Here is a 16,586-nt window from a genome sequence, read left to right on the forward strand (position 1 = left end):
TGTCAGTGGTTAGAAATACCATTATTACTTTAGGATTAGTTAATGCTAATTGCTAACTAAAAGCAAAGGATCCAGAATTTGTTACGCTGGCTGCTGGGCTCTGTGGGTTTTTGCAGCAGCTCTACCTGTACTAGATGCACCTGTTCCTTGTCGTTTTTATCTCTGACTTTATGTGAACTACAAGAGTTTGTGGCTTTTTTTTTGCTAGTTCTTCAAATGTTCAATAAAAACATGTATGCTAATTCATAACGAAGAAAGCTTTGTAATGAAGACTGTCATTTCCAAAACACTGCCGCCCCCCCCCCCCCCCCCCCCGCGTCCGCAGCGCTGTTGAAAAGGCTGTGGAAGTCCCTCTATTAAACACGTAGTCCTGTGACACAAAAATCACCAAACTCGGACGACCACAGACTGTTGTCCTTCGTGGTGATGAAGGAAAACGCTGGGTTGGCATGTAAAAGGGCATTTATTCCCTTCAAAGACCTGCAGTTCAAAAAAAAGCGCCCCTCCGACAGCCAAACCCATCTGTTCTCTGATTGGATTGTTACATTTGTGATTGACATGACATTCACCAATGTGAAAGGAAGAAAAATAGGGTCAAAATTCGTAGTTGTAACTTGCAGGGGTTTTTTTTTGGCTAAGTCCACACACAAATCTTTTTTACGCACACGCAAATCTTTTTTACGCACGCGCAAATCTTTTTTACGCACGCGCAAATCTTTTTTACGCACGCACAAATCTTTTTTATGCACGCACAAATCTTTTTTACGCATACAAATCTTTTTTTACGCACGCACAAATCTTTTATACGCACGCACAAATCGTTTTTACGCACGCACAAATCGTTTTTTACACACACACACACACACACACACACACACACAAATCCTGATTTACAAGTACAAAACCGATTTACAAGTACAAAATATTTATGACCATATTTTGAGCCCATAGAAGTACGGTACTAATTGCATTCCTTTTCCTCTCAATACGGATGTATTGTAATTGGGCCAGCCCAGAGTTGATCATGACCAATTGGCTAATCCACCACCTTTCATTGTTTATACCGTTACAAAAATAAACAAACATAAAAATGAAAAAACACCATCAGCCCACCGGGCAAATGCCCGGTATGCCCAATGGCCAGTCCAGCTACACGGTCAGCTGGTGGGTAACAGGCATCTCCGAAAACGTTAGAGCATTATTGAAATATGTGATGTCTTGATGATTTCAAACTCCGCCACTCTGTGTTCTTCCGCCACTGCCTCGTTTGAGTTTTGGACGAAATGGATTCTGGGATATTGCATTTCATCATTTCGAGCTGATTGGAGACCAGAACAGCCAATCAGATATTTTTGCATCCAAGTCTGTGATTGGCTGGTTTTGTGGCACAAATATAACGGCGTACACAAAGAGTTGAACGCGCACGGGCAGAAATGTTGAGAGCGTGAGCAACAATCAAATCAATCAAGGCTTTATTCGCCACGTGCAGGTTGCCCTGCAGTGAAATAGGACCCCCCCCCTTACACACACAACACAGACATCACATGGGGATACAGGTCGGAGATCGGTAGCGTTACAGAAAAAAAAAACACTGAAATATACACTACAATGGGAAAGTACAAGAGGAAAAAAAGAGACCTCTATTCATGCTGGGCTCCTGGGAGGACAGCATGAGAACAAAAAAGCACATAAATGTCCACAGCACAACATCGAAGGCGTTTGGAAAGGGAGGGGGGATGAGTGTGTGCATATCGGTGTATATGTATGTATGTGTGTGCGTGTCCAGAGTTCAGCTGAGACAGTGTCCTTCGCCCTGCTAGGCTAAGTAAACAGTCTTCCAGCCAACCCAGGTGGCCTTGCATGGAATGGGAAGGAACAGACTAAACACAGTCGTTATCAGGGTGTTCTTGTTCGGCTCCAGCCTTGCGACCGCAGCTGGTGACGAAAGGGTATCCGCATGAAGTGATGGTGCTTTTTACTTTAGTGCGAACAGCTCATATGAATTTCAAAGCAGTTCTAACAGTCCAACACTGGTCTCTCAATCTCCTGTTGGAGAACCGTGAGCTTTGCCATGATGTTATCAAACTTGCGCTCTGTGATGTTGTCATTCTTGTTCTCAAAGAGCCGATTCTGAGAACTAACGACCACAGTGAGCCTCCCCAAGATGTCATCCAATTTGTGCTCAGAGATGTTATTCCGAGCGAGCCGTTCTAAGATGTAATCCAGTCTGCACTCAGAGATCTTATTCTGAGTATTCACGGCAGCCGTAAGCCTTTCCAAGATCTTATCCGTGCTGCACTCAATGAGTCCATTTTGAGAAACTCACGCCTCTCCCATTGTTTCAATCCCAGCGGGCAGCCTTGTGGGGGTTTGAACAGCCGGTTCCGCTTTCTTAATTCTTCAATAAGTCAGGACCAAGCCAGCTCCGATCAGCAAGAACCCTGTTACCATGGTTCCGTATAGGTAAATATCTTCAGCACTCAGGCTCACCCAAGCCCAAACTTCTCGTTGAGAAAGGGGTGTCAATTGCATTCAGGGACCAGTTGATCAAATCCATAATTCCTCTTTTAGGTTTTAGAGAACAGACCGTGAGAGAGTGTTCCAGGGAAAAGTAATACAAAAAACCACGAGACTAGACTAGGACATAAGAGGCTAAGCAGGGAAGCTAAGGGAGAGGAGGAGAGGAGAAAAGTGCGACCGCCTTCGTCAAGAGTAAGAGCAGAAAAAAAAATTGCGAGCGAGCGCAAATACAAAAACTGAGCGAGAGGGGCTGCTATTGTGTGTGTGTGTGTGTGTGTGTGTATGGATAATAGCAAACACTGAAATACATTTTTTGCACACAGCAATGAATTTTGTTCGCTCAAATTCAGCTTTTCTTCGCTCAAAATAAATTTCTCCTCAAAATACAACACTTGCACCTGCAAACTTTTTTTTACTTGTGCTCAAATTTTTTTTACGTGCACTCAGAATAGTGGCACAAAAATAACACCATAGGAGCGGAGTCTGTGGGACCACAGAATGAGAAACCCAAGTTAGCCGGGACTAGTTGGTCAGTAGTGACTGAACTTTCAAGACAGATGGGCATGTTGACTTTAATACTGGCTATTAAATGAGTGTAGGTATTTACAATGTATTTATACCAAAACAAGGGATCAGTAATTTGAGCCATTTGTTGAGTTATAAACCGGGGTGTACGTAAGTGGTCTGCAGGTGCGGGTTCACAGTCAAAATAAAAGACGCGCACCAGATAAGAAGTTGCAACGTGTGTTTGGGTACATAGGATTTTCTGGAGGAGGACAGACATTTGTTCAGAACTCTTAAAGATGTTGAAGAAGCAAGCTCCTTTAAGCAATTACATTGGTGTTCCTCCATCTCCAAAGAAATGTCCAAAGGAGTCCAAACCGCAAAAGAAGCACGTATTCTCGGAAAAGTGGTTGCAGGTGGTGAGCTGGCTTCAAACAAATGATGGACGCACAGAGATGTGGTTCAGAATATGCAATGAAAATCCCACTCTAGCGGACAAAAACAGTGCCTTTTATATGTACGCAAACGCGCGTTGCAACTTCTTGTCTGGTGCGCATCTTTTATTTTGACAGTGAATGCGCACCTGCGGACCACTTACTGTATGGTCACCCCTGGTTATAAAGTTCTAAAAAGGTGGAATCCTGATAGATGAGCTATGAGGATGATTGCATTACTGTTGTCTCATCTGGGGTGGCACCACTGAACTCTTGGGAGCTCCTGCGGCTCATCACAGACAGCTTGGCGGTGTCTGCCACCTCTCCATTGGGTAAGATACCATCAGCAAACCACACGCGCTTTTGCTCACGAGGACAACCTAATAACACAGAAAAAGGAAGTGTCTTCAGGGGTACAGTTAAGGAAAACAAGTGAAAGGTAAAGCAGACTGTGTAAGAATAACCTTACCGTCATTGCTTGGGTGTTTAAGAACAGACACAGGCACCATGACAGTAGGTGGTGGGGAGTTTAGAGTACCAGCAGCACGGGCCTGCTGTAAAGGGGGGATTGTGCTGCAGTATTCAGATGGGACATTTGGGTTTGGGCTAGGACCTGTAGGACTCATCATCCGTTCCAGAGCCTGGGCTACAACAGAAGGATGCTGTTAGAAGCATGTTCATTTTTTTTAATTTTTTTTTAAAGGTGTTAACTCGAGTCTAAAAAGCTAGTTACCCGACTCATTTAGATGTAGAGACTAGTTTCTTGAATATGAATGTCTGAATGTCTGTGAAATGGTGGCAATCTAATCTGAGGTTTTATTTAGATTTTCAAGTCCTCTTTAGAGTAAACTAAACTTCAGTGGTCAAATGATTTTTCGTTATTAAAGTTTATTGTATTTCTGGAGAAGTAATTAAAGGCTGTGCCTTTTGAAGAAACATGCTGGTTTTAGTAGTAAGGCACAACTTTTATTTTGAATGCAATCCATACATTTTTCCCAAGTGGCCCAGTTTACAGGTCTGTGTGACTGAGGCCTATAAGGCCCACTCAGCCTAAATTTGTCCCCTGCTACGAAGAACCAGGATATTGCTTTTTGCTTTAAAAAAAATAATCTACAATTAATCTACAATTAATTAATGGTTGTTACAAAAATTAAAACAAGATTTAAAAAAAGCATACAGAAGATAAAAGGGGGGGCATGTCTACTGCAATGGCTACAAGATTGTGAATAATTTTCCTGTAATTAATAAGTTGTGTTTAGAAAGTGCAAATGGTGGAGAACAAAGGAAAGCACTGCAACATATTATTATAGCTATATTTCATTGGTTTAATTAAAAAGGACTTCCACTTTCTGCGGTTCTGTTACAGATTTGGAAAATAAGTGAGGACACTGGAGAAGGAAAAAGCATCTCTATCAGTAAGTTTCTTCAGAGAAGCCTGTTGAAAAAAAGCTGGACAGTATATTAGCAGTATCTGACCAATAATGGACTAACACAGATATATATCTAAATGCGTCTAAATGCAGTTTAAATATTGAATTTGTCAAGTATATAATATTCACACAGACTTCCACTGCAGGAATTTTAATTAAGAAAATCCTGACAAATAACAAAACGCCTCTCAAATTAGTTCTCTTACAGATGGACATCGACTCCATTGTCCTGGCCTGCAGCTGGTAGCCCTCCATCTGTATTGCTGCCTCGGTGATTGTGTTGTTATGGAACGTGAACCACTTTCCACCTGCTCCACATTCCCTTAAGTGTGGCTCTCTAGCTATCATTACCAGCTGCAGTCCAAGATGGTGGAGTTGGAGTCCCTCTTAATGCAGCAGGTGAATGATACAGAAGAGTGCCGCTACATGTTTCCTCTAGCTCACTGACTAAAAGAATAAAATTGGTGGCAGCCAGTGGTACCCTTAAGCCGATACACCGATGGTATCAGTTCCAAAATCCTACGTTCTCAAACTATCACATTCACAAGATGTTCACAAAATGTAACCGCTATCCTTGATCATGAGGTCAAGTTTTAGGACGTACACTTATATATACACACACGTATAAATTTGAAACTCCTTCTTGCCTTGTTCTCAAGTTTCTGTATTCATAAAGTTCAGTGTTGGGGTGTAGGACTGTAGCGTACATCAGCATAACAGCTTTTCTAAAGCTGTGCCAGTTGGATATTGGTTTAGTCCCCAACATTGCTATAAGATGAGTTATTACTTTCAGGAAAACTGGCTATAGTGGAGAGGCTTTCAGAGCAGCTTTTCTCAGCGCTGCTGATCAAGCAATTATGTCGTATTATATTGATTATGTATCACATAGCTTTACTTATCCAGTATGTAATGACAGCAACAACAATGTCGCTTTCAAAAACACAGGAATGCAACCACAGCAGATTGAAACATTACAAAGATATTATTGTTATTTAGATCCTTGTTTCTATAATTTCTTTTAAGTAATTCAATTAGTATCAATAATTCAATTAGTATCAATGCAAGAACAGTTATTCGCCTTGCTGTGCAACGAAAGGATGACATGGCAGAAAAAAAGTCAACCAAGGCTTAAGGCTATTTACTGACCCCATTTTCAGTGCAACGGTAACATAACCAAATATATTACTTAAAATGGAGACAAAACACTGATTTGCAATATATGCACACATTCTAAACTCAAACAATCCAGCACAGCAGCAGTACAAAGTTTCCAACATTTTATTCATTACAAGTAAGAAGCATCTTACCTCATCATCTCCTCCTCAACTAAAACACAATTAATCCACGTTATGACAAATCTCTCTCGCCAACTGACATCAGACCAGTCCTCACAGCTTTTCTGAAGTGGCTCCTCTCGTAAATAATAACAGGCTATTAGCTGTAGGCTGAGGTGTATGCAGTAAGCCTCGTATACTGATGTCAGTGAGGGAGAGGAAAGCAAGAGAGGGGAGGAGAGGAGGAGCTGTGTGAGGGAGAGAAGAGAAGGATTGCAACACACTGCCCGAGCATCCAAAAGCCACTAAAGTGGACCATCTCCTCCTTAATTTAGACAGCATGTGAGCATCACATGTCCACTGCACTCGGTGGTCCTGTACTACATAGACTCACAAGCTCAAGGACAAGTAATAGTGTCCTGTTATCACTTTCCTCTGCAATCAACTCCCATCTCTCTCCATATCACTGCTGCAGTCCAGCTAAAAAAAAGGTGCCTATTTCCACGTCTTTTATTGTTACCAAGATGGTGACCTCAGGGAGAGTTAAAGAAAATGTTTTTCCCAGTCTCCAAAACAGCATCACTTAATCCTGTAATCAGCATTAAACTTTTACTGGAAAAAGTAAACGAAACTACCTGATCACCAAGCTCCGGCATGAGGAAAAGCTAACTTTGTAACTGTTCCAATCCACCGTTGTTTGTTTTACACAGCGAAAAATGAACTGTTAACTTAGTCTGATGTTTAAATTAGGTAGCCTGTTGAAGGCTGACTGTGGCAGCTATACCACTCTCTATTGCACTGATACTTGGAGCAAGCAGGAGTAAATCTAAAGAGGGGCATAAGGTGTACTAGACCATATTTATTTCAAGGCTTTCATCATATTATTCAGCTCATTGCAAGAACCTGCCTATACAGCATGATAACACTAAGCTAGCCAAGAACCCAGAATGATGTTGAATGCACACGCCAGCCTAGCAGCCAGACCCTAAACTTCAGGTAGCAAATGGATGAGCAGTCAGGCTGCAGCCTTTGTTTCTACCTGTTCATGTTTATACAGTAGAATCACTGTAACGAAGAAACTTCAGAAATATGTTAATGTGTAAATTGATTTACATCGCCCAAAATTTAGGATTCTTATCTTTGCTTTGTGCTGTCAGCTTTGTGTTCCTACCTAAATACTAAAGGAAAGCTTGTATGTGTTTTCATTAGGATAGAAATGGGGCTGGGTATTGATTTTGATTTCTATAATCGATTCAATTCCAATTCACAAGGTCCCTTGCAAGGTCGATTCGATTCAATTTTGACTCAGTCAGAAATATAATTCTGATCATTTATCAGTATATATCCATATTTTTATATCTATGTATAAAAACAAAGCTGACACTTGTGAGACTTCATCAGAGGTGTAAGGATCACGACAGATGCCTTTGTGTAACTGAGGACAAAACAAAGCATGAAGGAGATTTTCCTGGCCTATATTTTTATAGCAGATAACCACCTTAAAAATATACTGCAGTAGATCGATAATCATGAATCAACATAAGAACATTACATGATGCTGCTTAAGTAAAGCAGAGCAAAGTTACAGAGGTTTTATTAAAGACACAGCTAAGCAATAATTTGTAAAAGTTTAAATTCCTCCAGTACTGAACAGCAGAAATTAGGCTTTCTTGTCAGAGGAAAACTTTGTTTTTCTTCAATGCAGCCACCACATCTTCCTTTAAACGTTTACAGACAAACTCACTCATTCATTAGCATAGTTGAACACACAGACATACATGCACAAAAACACACACACCAAATCTACAAAACCATCAGAACTCATTTTCCCTTCTACTAATGTAAGAAACACAACCCATTGTTACAATGCAAACAATGTTAGATTTAAGTACGTCCAAACTTGATTTCAACTTTAACTCTAAAAGCTTTGACTCCAAAACAGGCATTTAAAGAAATGTGAGGAAAATATAAAGGCCAGCTCAAATGCTCTAACTTTCTCATGAGCTGAAACTGGTCCTCACAAAAGGACAAATAATATTTTTATTGTCTTTATTTATTGTATTTTATTTACTTTATTTTCATAATACAGTTTAATTTCATTACTCACTCATGTTTGGATGAGCAGTTAAATCATTTACTGCCCTCTGCCACCCCTGGAGGCTATTGCCAACTCTTTCTGTCTCAATTTCTCACCAGGGCCATCACAGGTGACCCCTTACACGCCGCCCACCACCTGTTTGACTCGCTATATTATCATGTATTTTATAATGGTACAACACATGGGGATCTTAATAAAGGCATACAAATAAACCAAACAAGAACCTTACCTCTGTGAATGGTGTCAAAGCAGAGGACACATACACGAGCCTCTTTCTCCAGGTACTTCAGTTTACACTTCCTGTTGCAGCACACAGCACAGTAAACCTGCCACAGAGGAGAGAGGATGACATTGACGGCATAGATACGCTACACAGCAATCTGCATGGACAGTAAATTCACGTCTGGAAGAAGACAACAATTAACAGGATGTTGAAACGTGTTTGTCTATCTGGTCCTTCAAACAGCATAAGATTGTGCTATAAACAATAGTAGAACCTAATCATGTCTGATTTAATAAGAGGCCTTTGAGGGACTTGACTCAGCACAGACCTATAGAAAAGCTGAAAAGAGAACTGCTGACTCATGCTCTCTGCTTACATCAATTCACTGTGCTATATTTGGTCCTCACTTCATCAGAAATTTTACCCTTACATGCTAAAAACTTCCAGAAATACCTTGAATTACACAAGAAGAAAAAACAGGCAATGCAAAACAGGCATTTATAAGAAGCTCATTAGGTAATCACTTCTATGGTGATTTATTTATCAGAATCACTTTTGGGATCTAGATTTTTATGATGGATGCTTTTCACAGTTTTCAGATTTTTTTTGTATAAAGTAATCAGGAAAAATCTGATTATTCAACAGTGAACTCTGCATTTCTGAGTCAATTAACTGTTTAATTGTAAAGCTGGGCATACTCTGTGTGATCTTTGGCCCATTTTGAGCATATTTTTCAGTTGTGCGACCGTTTTGGGGATCGGCCCAAGTTTCACCTTAATTGTGTGTCGTGCATCGTGGAGTATACATGGGGTAACGAGAAGCGATTAACACCTCACGAATAGCTCCCGATCATCAATCGTATGCTCGCAAGGAAATCAAACCTATTTGAAATCCTGTTGGCCCTTGTGAGGTTGTCAACGCAGCCTCTCACACTGCGCATGCGCAAACAGAAGTGCAGCGTGTGATCTGGACACAAGCGATAGAGGCATAACTTGTAGAACTTTATCATGACTGCACCAACTATGAAAAGAGTTGTATGGACATTGCTGCTCAACTGCAGCTGCCTGGTCAATGTTTTTCATAAGCAATTTAGCAAAGTTGATGGTGGTGGTGTGTGTGTCTGTGTGAGTAAAGACAGAGAGGGAGAGCAAGAGACAGATTTAGTGTTATAAGCTTCATGTTATGGACGCACAGTGTGAGCACTCAGGTCACATCAGTGCATCGGGCCATATAGTGTGAGACCCTGCATCATGACCGACGAACCTCTAACCCCTGCGATTTAATTGTACAGTTTGAGCAGGAGCTGAATAACGTGACTGAAAAAAAAAAAACGCACAGTGTATGCCCAGCTTAACGGCATTAAACTGTTTAAGTTTCTCTTACAAATGACATTTTTAATCTCAATGAGATATTTACCTGGATAAATAAAGGAATAATAATTATGTGAAACAACAGCTGTATTGCTTTATTATGTAGCACTCTTTGTCTACCTGAACACTTGCATTTAACAAAGCTACTGAAGTCAGGTAAATGCTGTGCGGCTAGTGGCTGACTAATTACACTTTGCTTTGCTATTACTGCAGAAGTTGACTTCTTTCAGCTGCTATTTGCAAGGGGTTGCCACAGTGAATAGATCTGCATGTCTGAACTTGTATAAATTTTAGGCCAAATGCCCTTCCTGACGCAACCCATCCAGGAATTTGCATCACCTCCCAGTTTTGAAAGTGATACCTTCGCATGCTAGGCACTGGTGTTCCCTTTCAATTGATTCACTCGGTACAACACCTAAGCATGGGATATCACGCCCTTGCGTGTCTTGGCTGAAGAAACCTTTATTCACGCCTTTAAGGCGGATGACATTTGATGACACGCGCACGGACCCGCCTGCACATATAGCCGCTGTCATCACAGTCATGCTTCAGTTCTTATGCTCTTCACCTCGCTGAGAACACCTCTGCTGAGTTGGGCTAGCTAGCTGCTACTAGTTAGCTCCACTGTCTGCGGACTTGAACTTAGCTTAACTGCCCCTGTTGGTGTCAACCTCCACCAACGCAGTTGGTCCGTAGGCTGCCCGCGGAGTGCAGCGTTTGGGTTTGCGTTTTGGAATGGACTCCAAACTGATGCGAGCAAAGCAGAAATCTTCTGTTCGCCCCCGTCTTCAGGGATGCGGTTTCTCTTTGCACAACAGCGACCAGCACAATGCCTGCCCTGTCTGCCTGGGGATCATCCACGCTAGGAGAGCATTGACGGAGCCTGAAGCCTGTGCGTTTTGTCGCTAGCTCCGGCGCTCGATCCTGGAAACACGCGGTGGCGTTTGTGGAAATAGTGCTGGGACGCTCTGCTGTTGCACGGCATGAACCTCTCCTTTCCGAGTCTGGAGCCCTGGCTTCGTCCGAGTCCGAAGACGAGAATTATCCGGTCGATGTCCGGGCAATTAGCTGGGCTGACCACATGGAACATGTTGACAGGTTAGCCGATGACGAGCCAAAACCATGCAGGAGCGCTGGCGGGCTTCAGCTTGGCATGAGCCCGCCAGCGGGCTCATGCCAAACTTTTAAAAGTTTTTAAAAACTTTTGTACGGTTTTATCGGTTGGACGTTATAGCCCCTTCGGTGGCTCATACTGTCCTTTCTGCTGGATCTATCGCTCACTAAGGTGGTGGTGGTCCGATTCCGGTTCGGTGGCTGCTCTGCGGGGCGTATATATATGTCCCATACTTACAGTTGTGGTCAAAAGTTTACATACACTTGTAAAGAATATAATATAATGGCTCTACCGAGCGTCCCGTTATTTCTAAAACTGATTTTTCTCTGAGGGTGATTGGAACAAATACTTCTTTGTCACAAAAAACAGTTTGGTTCTTTAATGACTTTATTATGGGTTAACAGAAAAAAGTGATCACATCTGCTGGGTCAGAAATATACATACAGCAGTGCTAATATTTGGTTACATGTCCCTTAGCCATTTTCACTTCAATTAGGCGCTTTTGGTAGCCATCCACAAGCTTCTGGCAAGCTTCTGGTTGAATCTTTGACCACTCCTCTTGACAGAATTGGTGCAGTTCAGTTAAATTTGATGGCTTTCTGACATGGACTTGTTTCTTCAGCATTGTCCACATGTTTTCAATGGGGTTTAAGTCAGGACTTTGGGAAGACCATTCTAAAACCTTTATTCTAGCCTGACTTAGCCATTCCTTTACCACTTTTGATGTGTGTTTGGGGTCATTGTCCTGTTGGAACACCCAACTGCGCCCAAGACCCAACCTGTGTGCTGATGATTTTAGGTTATGTTGAAGAATGTGAAGATAATCCTCCTTCTTCATTATCCCATTTACTCTCTGTAAAGCACCAGTTCCATTGGCAGCAAAACAGCCCCACAGCATAATACTCCCACCACCATGCTTGATTGTAGGCATGGTGTTCTTGGGGTTAAAGGCCTCACCTTTTCTCCTCCAAACATATTGCTGGGCATTGTGGCCAAAAAGCTCGATTTTTGTTTCATCTGACCACAGAACTTTCCTCCAGAAAGTCTTATCTTCGTCCATGTGATCAGCAGCAAACTTCAGTCGAGCCTTAAGGTGCCGCTTTTGGAGCAAGGGCTTCCTTCTTGCACGGCAGCCTCTCAGTCCATGGAGATGCAAAGCACGTTTGACTGTGGACAATGACACCTGTGTTCCAGCAGCTTCAAATTCTTGGCAGATCTGCTTTTTGGTGATTCTTGGTTGACTCTTCACCCTCCTGACCAATTTTCTCTCAGCAGCAGGTGATAGCTTGCGTTTTCTTCCTGATCTTGGCAGTGACGAAACAGTGCCATGTACTTTATACTTACAAACAATTGTTTGCACTGTTGCTCTTGGGACATGCAGCTGCTTTGAAATGGCCCCAAGTGACTTTCCTGACTTGTTCAAGTCAATAATTCGCTTTTTCAGATCCATGCTGAGCTCCTTTGACTTTCCTATTGTAGCGTTTGTATCCAATGAGCCCTATTTAACTGGCCTAAGAGAAGTCACCAGCTGTCATCACTCATAATCACTCACAAGCAGTTAAGAGGCCATGCTATGAAGCTCAGTTCACTGACAACTTTCTAAGTCACCAAAATTGCTAATTCATGTTGCCGTATGATTATTTTTGACCCAGAAAATGTGATCACCTTTTTCTGTTAACCCATAATAAAGTCATTAAAGAACCAAACTTCATGAATGTTTTTTGTGACAAAGAAGTATTTGTTCCAATCACTCTATCAGAGAAAAATCAGAGTTTTAGAAATAACGGGATGCTCGGTAGAGCCATTATATTATATTCTTTACAAGTGTATGTAAACTTTTGACCACAACTGTATGTGTTGTACCGAGTGAATCAACTGAAAGGGAATTGAAGTTATAGACATAACTATTCGTTAACACTATGGAGCCACTGTTATTGTGGAAAGTAACAGTTGGTTATACATTAGGGATCAACCAATATGGACTCCTCAAGGCTGACTGTGGTTATTGGTATAATTAAAACAAAACTCTGGTATCATAATACAGGATAAAGTTGACCCTGAAATCAGATTAGGCCAAGGGCCTTAACGGGGAAAAAAGGAATGACTTGTGTTGGCCAAAAAAACCCCACAAAAAAAAAACAAAAAAAAAAACACACCCCACAAAATTTATGTGGCTCTAAATTAATGAATCTGACTCTTTCTCACTGAAAGCCACTGGATTTTTTTTTAACGGCAAGCCAGAGAAAAAAGCCATTTGACAACATGTCATAACAACCATTAATTGCAGCCACACTGTATTTACAGCTGACAATAATGCTGACACAATCTAATATTCAAGTGTAAAATACATTCTATTCAGTGACTAACATACCTTCCCACAGGCACGACAGTGATGCCGCCTTTTGGTAAAAGTGAACTTCTGATTGCACTTCATACAGTTGGGAGCTTCAGAGTCTGGCACCCAAGCAGGCTGTCTGTTCCCTAGCTCCTCCACTCCCTCCCTTTTGCAGCTCACTGCCTTGGCACTGTCTATGGTAAACTCCCCAGGGTAAGGTGGGGGTTCTGACAGTTCATCATACACCACACTGTAATCCTGATCCTCCTGAGTTGCATATGAAGGGTTAGAATCCCTAAAGTTGATGGAATGCTCATCTGTAATACTGGGGTTTATTGGTGAACGTTTTCCATCCTGTGCAGTACTTGGCACTGTTGTAGAAGCACTTAACATCTGAGCCAGCTCCCCCTCTTCCTCTTCTCCTGTTGCTGGAGATCTTGCAGTTTGGCAGTGCAGCTGTTTAGGTCTTGCACCTCCATAGGAGGGTTGTAGATCAGGGCTACTGCTGTGCTGGGACTGGAAAGTGTTGCTGGTCAGAGAGCTTACCCCAGAAGAATAGTCTTGCCAAGGTCTGCAAGAGTCCTCTGATACTGATAGAGCACCAGGGTTAATGCTCCCCTCTGCAGATACACATATTGCTTGATCACTTTCTGGAAAAGGTAGACCTAAGTCCTGTTTTACAAGCCCTTCCTCTGGAGCCCTGTTTGATTCTGGGAGAGATTCAGGATAAGAAACACCCTGTTCTGCTTCAGCATGTGCTTGCAGGAAAGCATCCAACTCCTCATCTGTAACCAGCAGCTCAGCCTGGTCGCTCTCAGGCAGGTACTGGAAACCAAACTCTGGAGGATCTACTAGGCTGGTTTCTGAACAATTGGTGGAGGTAAGATCTGTAGAAGCTTCAAGAAAAATCTGTTGTTGCCCCTCTGGAGACTGTCTGCCCTCTGCAACCTCCTGGACCACAAAAGCAGGTAAAGCGGGTGCCTCCGGGTGGGAAGCGGGTGCCTCCGGGGGGGAAGTGGGTGCCTCCGGGTGGGAAGCGGGTGCCTCCGGGTGGGAAGCGGGTGCCTCCGGGTGGGACTCTTCCTCCTTGGCTTCCAGGCCTGACAGGGATTCTGCCTCTGTGCTCTCAGACACATCTGCATCAATGCATAGCTCAGCTTCCCCTGAATCATCTTCTGTGGTCTTTGGGTTCACAAGAGCGCCGCACATGGACACAGCTATGGGTAAACATGACAGGGCTACCGGCTTGCTGTGTGAGGCTTTGGATTCCTGACCTGGAAGACCCTCTGCTTCACATTCATCCAAGGCTTCATGAGACTCATTCTCTTTACTAACTTTGATTGTTCTAGTTTTCCTAACACCATCAACAGGATCCAGATCACTCTGTTCCACAGAGTTCTCAACTACTTGGTCAGAGATATCCCCCCCGTCACTGTCCCCCTCCTCTTTATTAGCTAAGTCAGTATCTATTGAAGATAGTGAATGATCTGCGGGATCACAGCTCCTTTCCACTGCTGCGGGGAGAATGACATCAAGCAGACTGAGTGAGGCAGAGTATCCACCACTCTGCTGATGTAAATCTAGACTCAACAGTACCTCTCCCTTCCCTACAAGGGTTTGCTCTTTTTGAGTGTCTCGACTATGGCATGCACCCTCTTGCTCTTGTCCTACTTCGGGGCTGTTAAAATCCACAAGCAGTGCTTCCTCTTCCTCCATTTGCTTTTCCACAATGTCCAGCTTACTGAAGGCATCGTGGCTACTGGACCTGACCAGAATGGCTGAGCTTGTGTCATTCACAAGGTCGCAGACAGGTTTCAAAGCTCTGTCTGGACAGGGAGGGGTAGAGCTTTTGGCTGACCTGCGATCCACAGACAACAGAAGGTCCACACCAGTGAGAGGCTGACCTTTGACCTCTCTATCAGTGCTGCGGTTATGGTTATGACTGGCAGAACCATCAGGACAGCCGGGTGTCAATCCATAATGAAGAGAATTAAGGTCCGGGAGGCTTGGTGGATTTGGGGACAGCTCTATAGGTGAACACTGAGGGCCAAGTGAGGAGAAGGGGTACACAGAGGGCTTCAGGGAAACAGGCCTGCCTTCGTGTTCCTCTGCAATCCAAAAAAAGGAAAACAGTTAATTCAATTACACTTGAGCTGTACTTTTGATACACTGGCACCGTCAATTCTGTTTTGCTAGATTTTTTTTGGTGCTTTCCCCCCCCCAATCTGGTAATATGGTTCTGGGGTCAAAGTTGTGCTGCTATCCAAACCATGAGTGCTAAAATACAAATACACGGTTATATTTACTAACTGCAAAAAATGCCAAGTTCTAATAAAGTAATTTGGTTACTTAGGCATCCTGTGACCCTCCAGTAAACAGACTACCGTATTTTCACGACCATAAGGCGCACTTAAAAGTCTTAGATTTTCTTCAAAAAGTACGGCGCGCCCTATAGCGCAGTGCGCCCTGTGTGTTGTAAGGATGACGTAGTAGAGAACACCATGAGAACGCTAAAGGGTGAAGTGTGGGCGTTGATCGTATATACCGGACAATCGCACATACCTGTCTAAAAGGACAGGTATGTGCATTATGTGGAACATCGTTGTTTTAACAACCCTGAAAATGGCAAAGAGACACGCTTATGAAGCACAGTTTAAACTGAAGGCCATCAGCTATGCGGAGGAACATGGAAATCGAGCAGCGGCGAGAGAATTTAAGATTAACGAATCGATGGTTCGCAAATGGAGGAAGCTAGAAAACAAGCTCCGGCAGGTCAAGAAAATGCAGCTGAGTTTCCGCGGACATAAGGCGAGGTGGCCCGAGTTGGAGGAAAGACTCGAGCGGTGGATCATCGAGCAAAGAACGAGCGGGAGAAGCGTTTCGACGGTCACCATTCGGCTAAAAGCAGTTTCACTAGCTGAAGAGATGAACATTGAACATTTCCAAGGAGGTCCGTCTTGGTGCTTTCGTTTTATGAAACGGTGCCATTTTTCCATCCGGACCAGGACTACGGTAGCGCAGCAACTTCCAGCGGATTATAAGGAAAAGCTGGCCATCTTCCGCTCCTACTGCAGCAAACACATCAGCGACAAAAACATCCAGCCCAGCCACATCACAAACATGGACGAGGTCCCGCTCACTTTTGACATCCCGGTGAGTCACACTGTGGAGAAGAAGGGGACCAGCACGGTAGCGATACGCACAACGGGGTATGAAAAGTCTTCTTTTGCTGTTGTGCTTGGCTGCCATGCTAATGGACAGAAACTGCCGCCTATGGTGATTTT

General features: G+C 43.1%; 1 protein-coding gene across 3 annotated transcripts in view; it reads right to left on the reverse strand.

Annotated features, from left to right (window-relative positions):
- Positions 1-16,586, reverse strand: part of zfyve16 (zinc finger, FYVE domain containing 16) — a 43,214-nt gene that overhangs the window by 16,136 nt on the left and 10,492 nt on the right. For 2 of the 3 annotated variants that reach the window (XR_014277918.1, XM_082541434.1), the window contains exons 3-6: positions 13,339-15,410; positions 8,490-8,586; positions 3,928-4,104; positions 3,699-3,838 (exon numbers count right to left, since the gene is read on the reverse strand). Coding sequence is in view for 2 of the 3 variants with exons in the window: in XM_082541434.1 (XP_082397560.1) it covers positions 3,699-3,838; positions 3,928-4,104; positions 8,490-8,586; positions 13,339-15,410 (2,486 nt within the window). In the remaining variant the exon portion in view is untranslated. The remainder of the gene's footprint in view (positions 1-3,698; positions 3,839-3,927; positions 4,105-8,489; positions 8,587-13,338; positions 15,411-16,586) is intronic. The other variant, XM_082541435.1, reaches the window with a different exon arrangement.

Source organism: Aulonocara stuartgranti (assembly GCF_965226115.1).
Source record: "Aulonocara stuartgranti genome assembly, chromosome: 7".
Classification (NCBI taxonomy): domain Eukaryota; kingdom Metazoa; phylum Chordata; class Actinopteri; order Cichliformes; family Cichlidae; genus Aulonocara; species Aulonocara stuartgranti.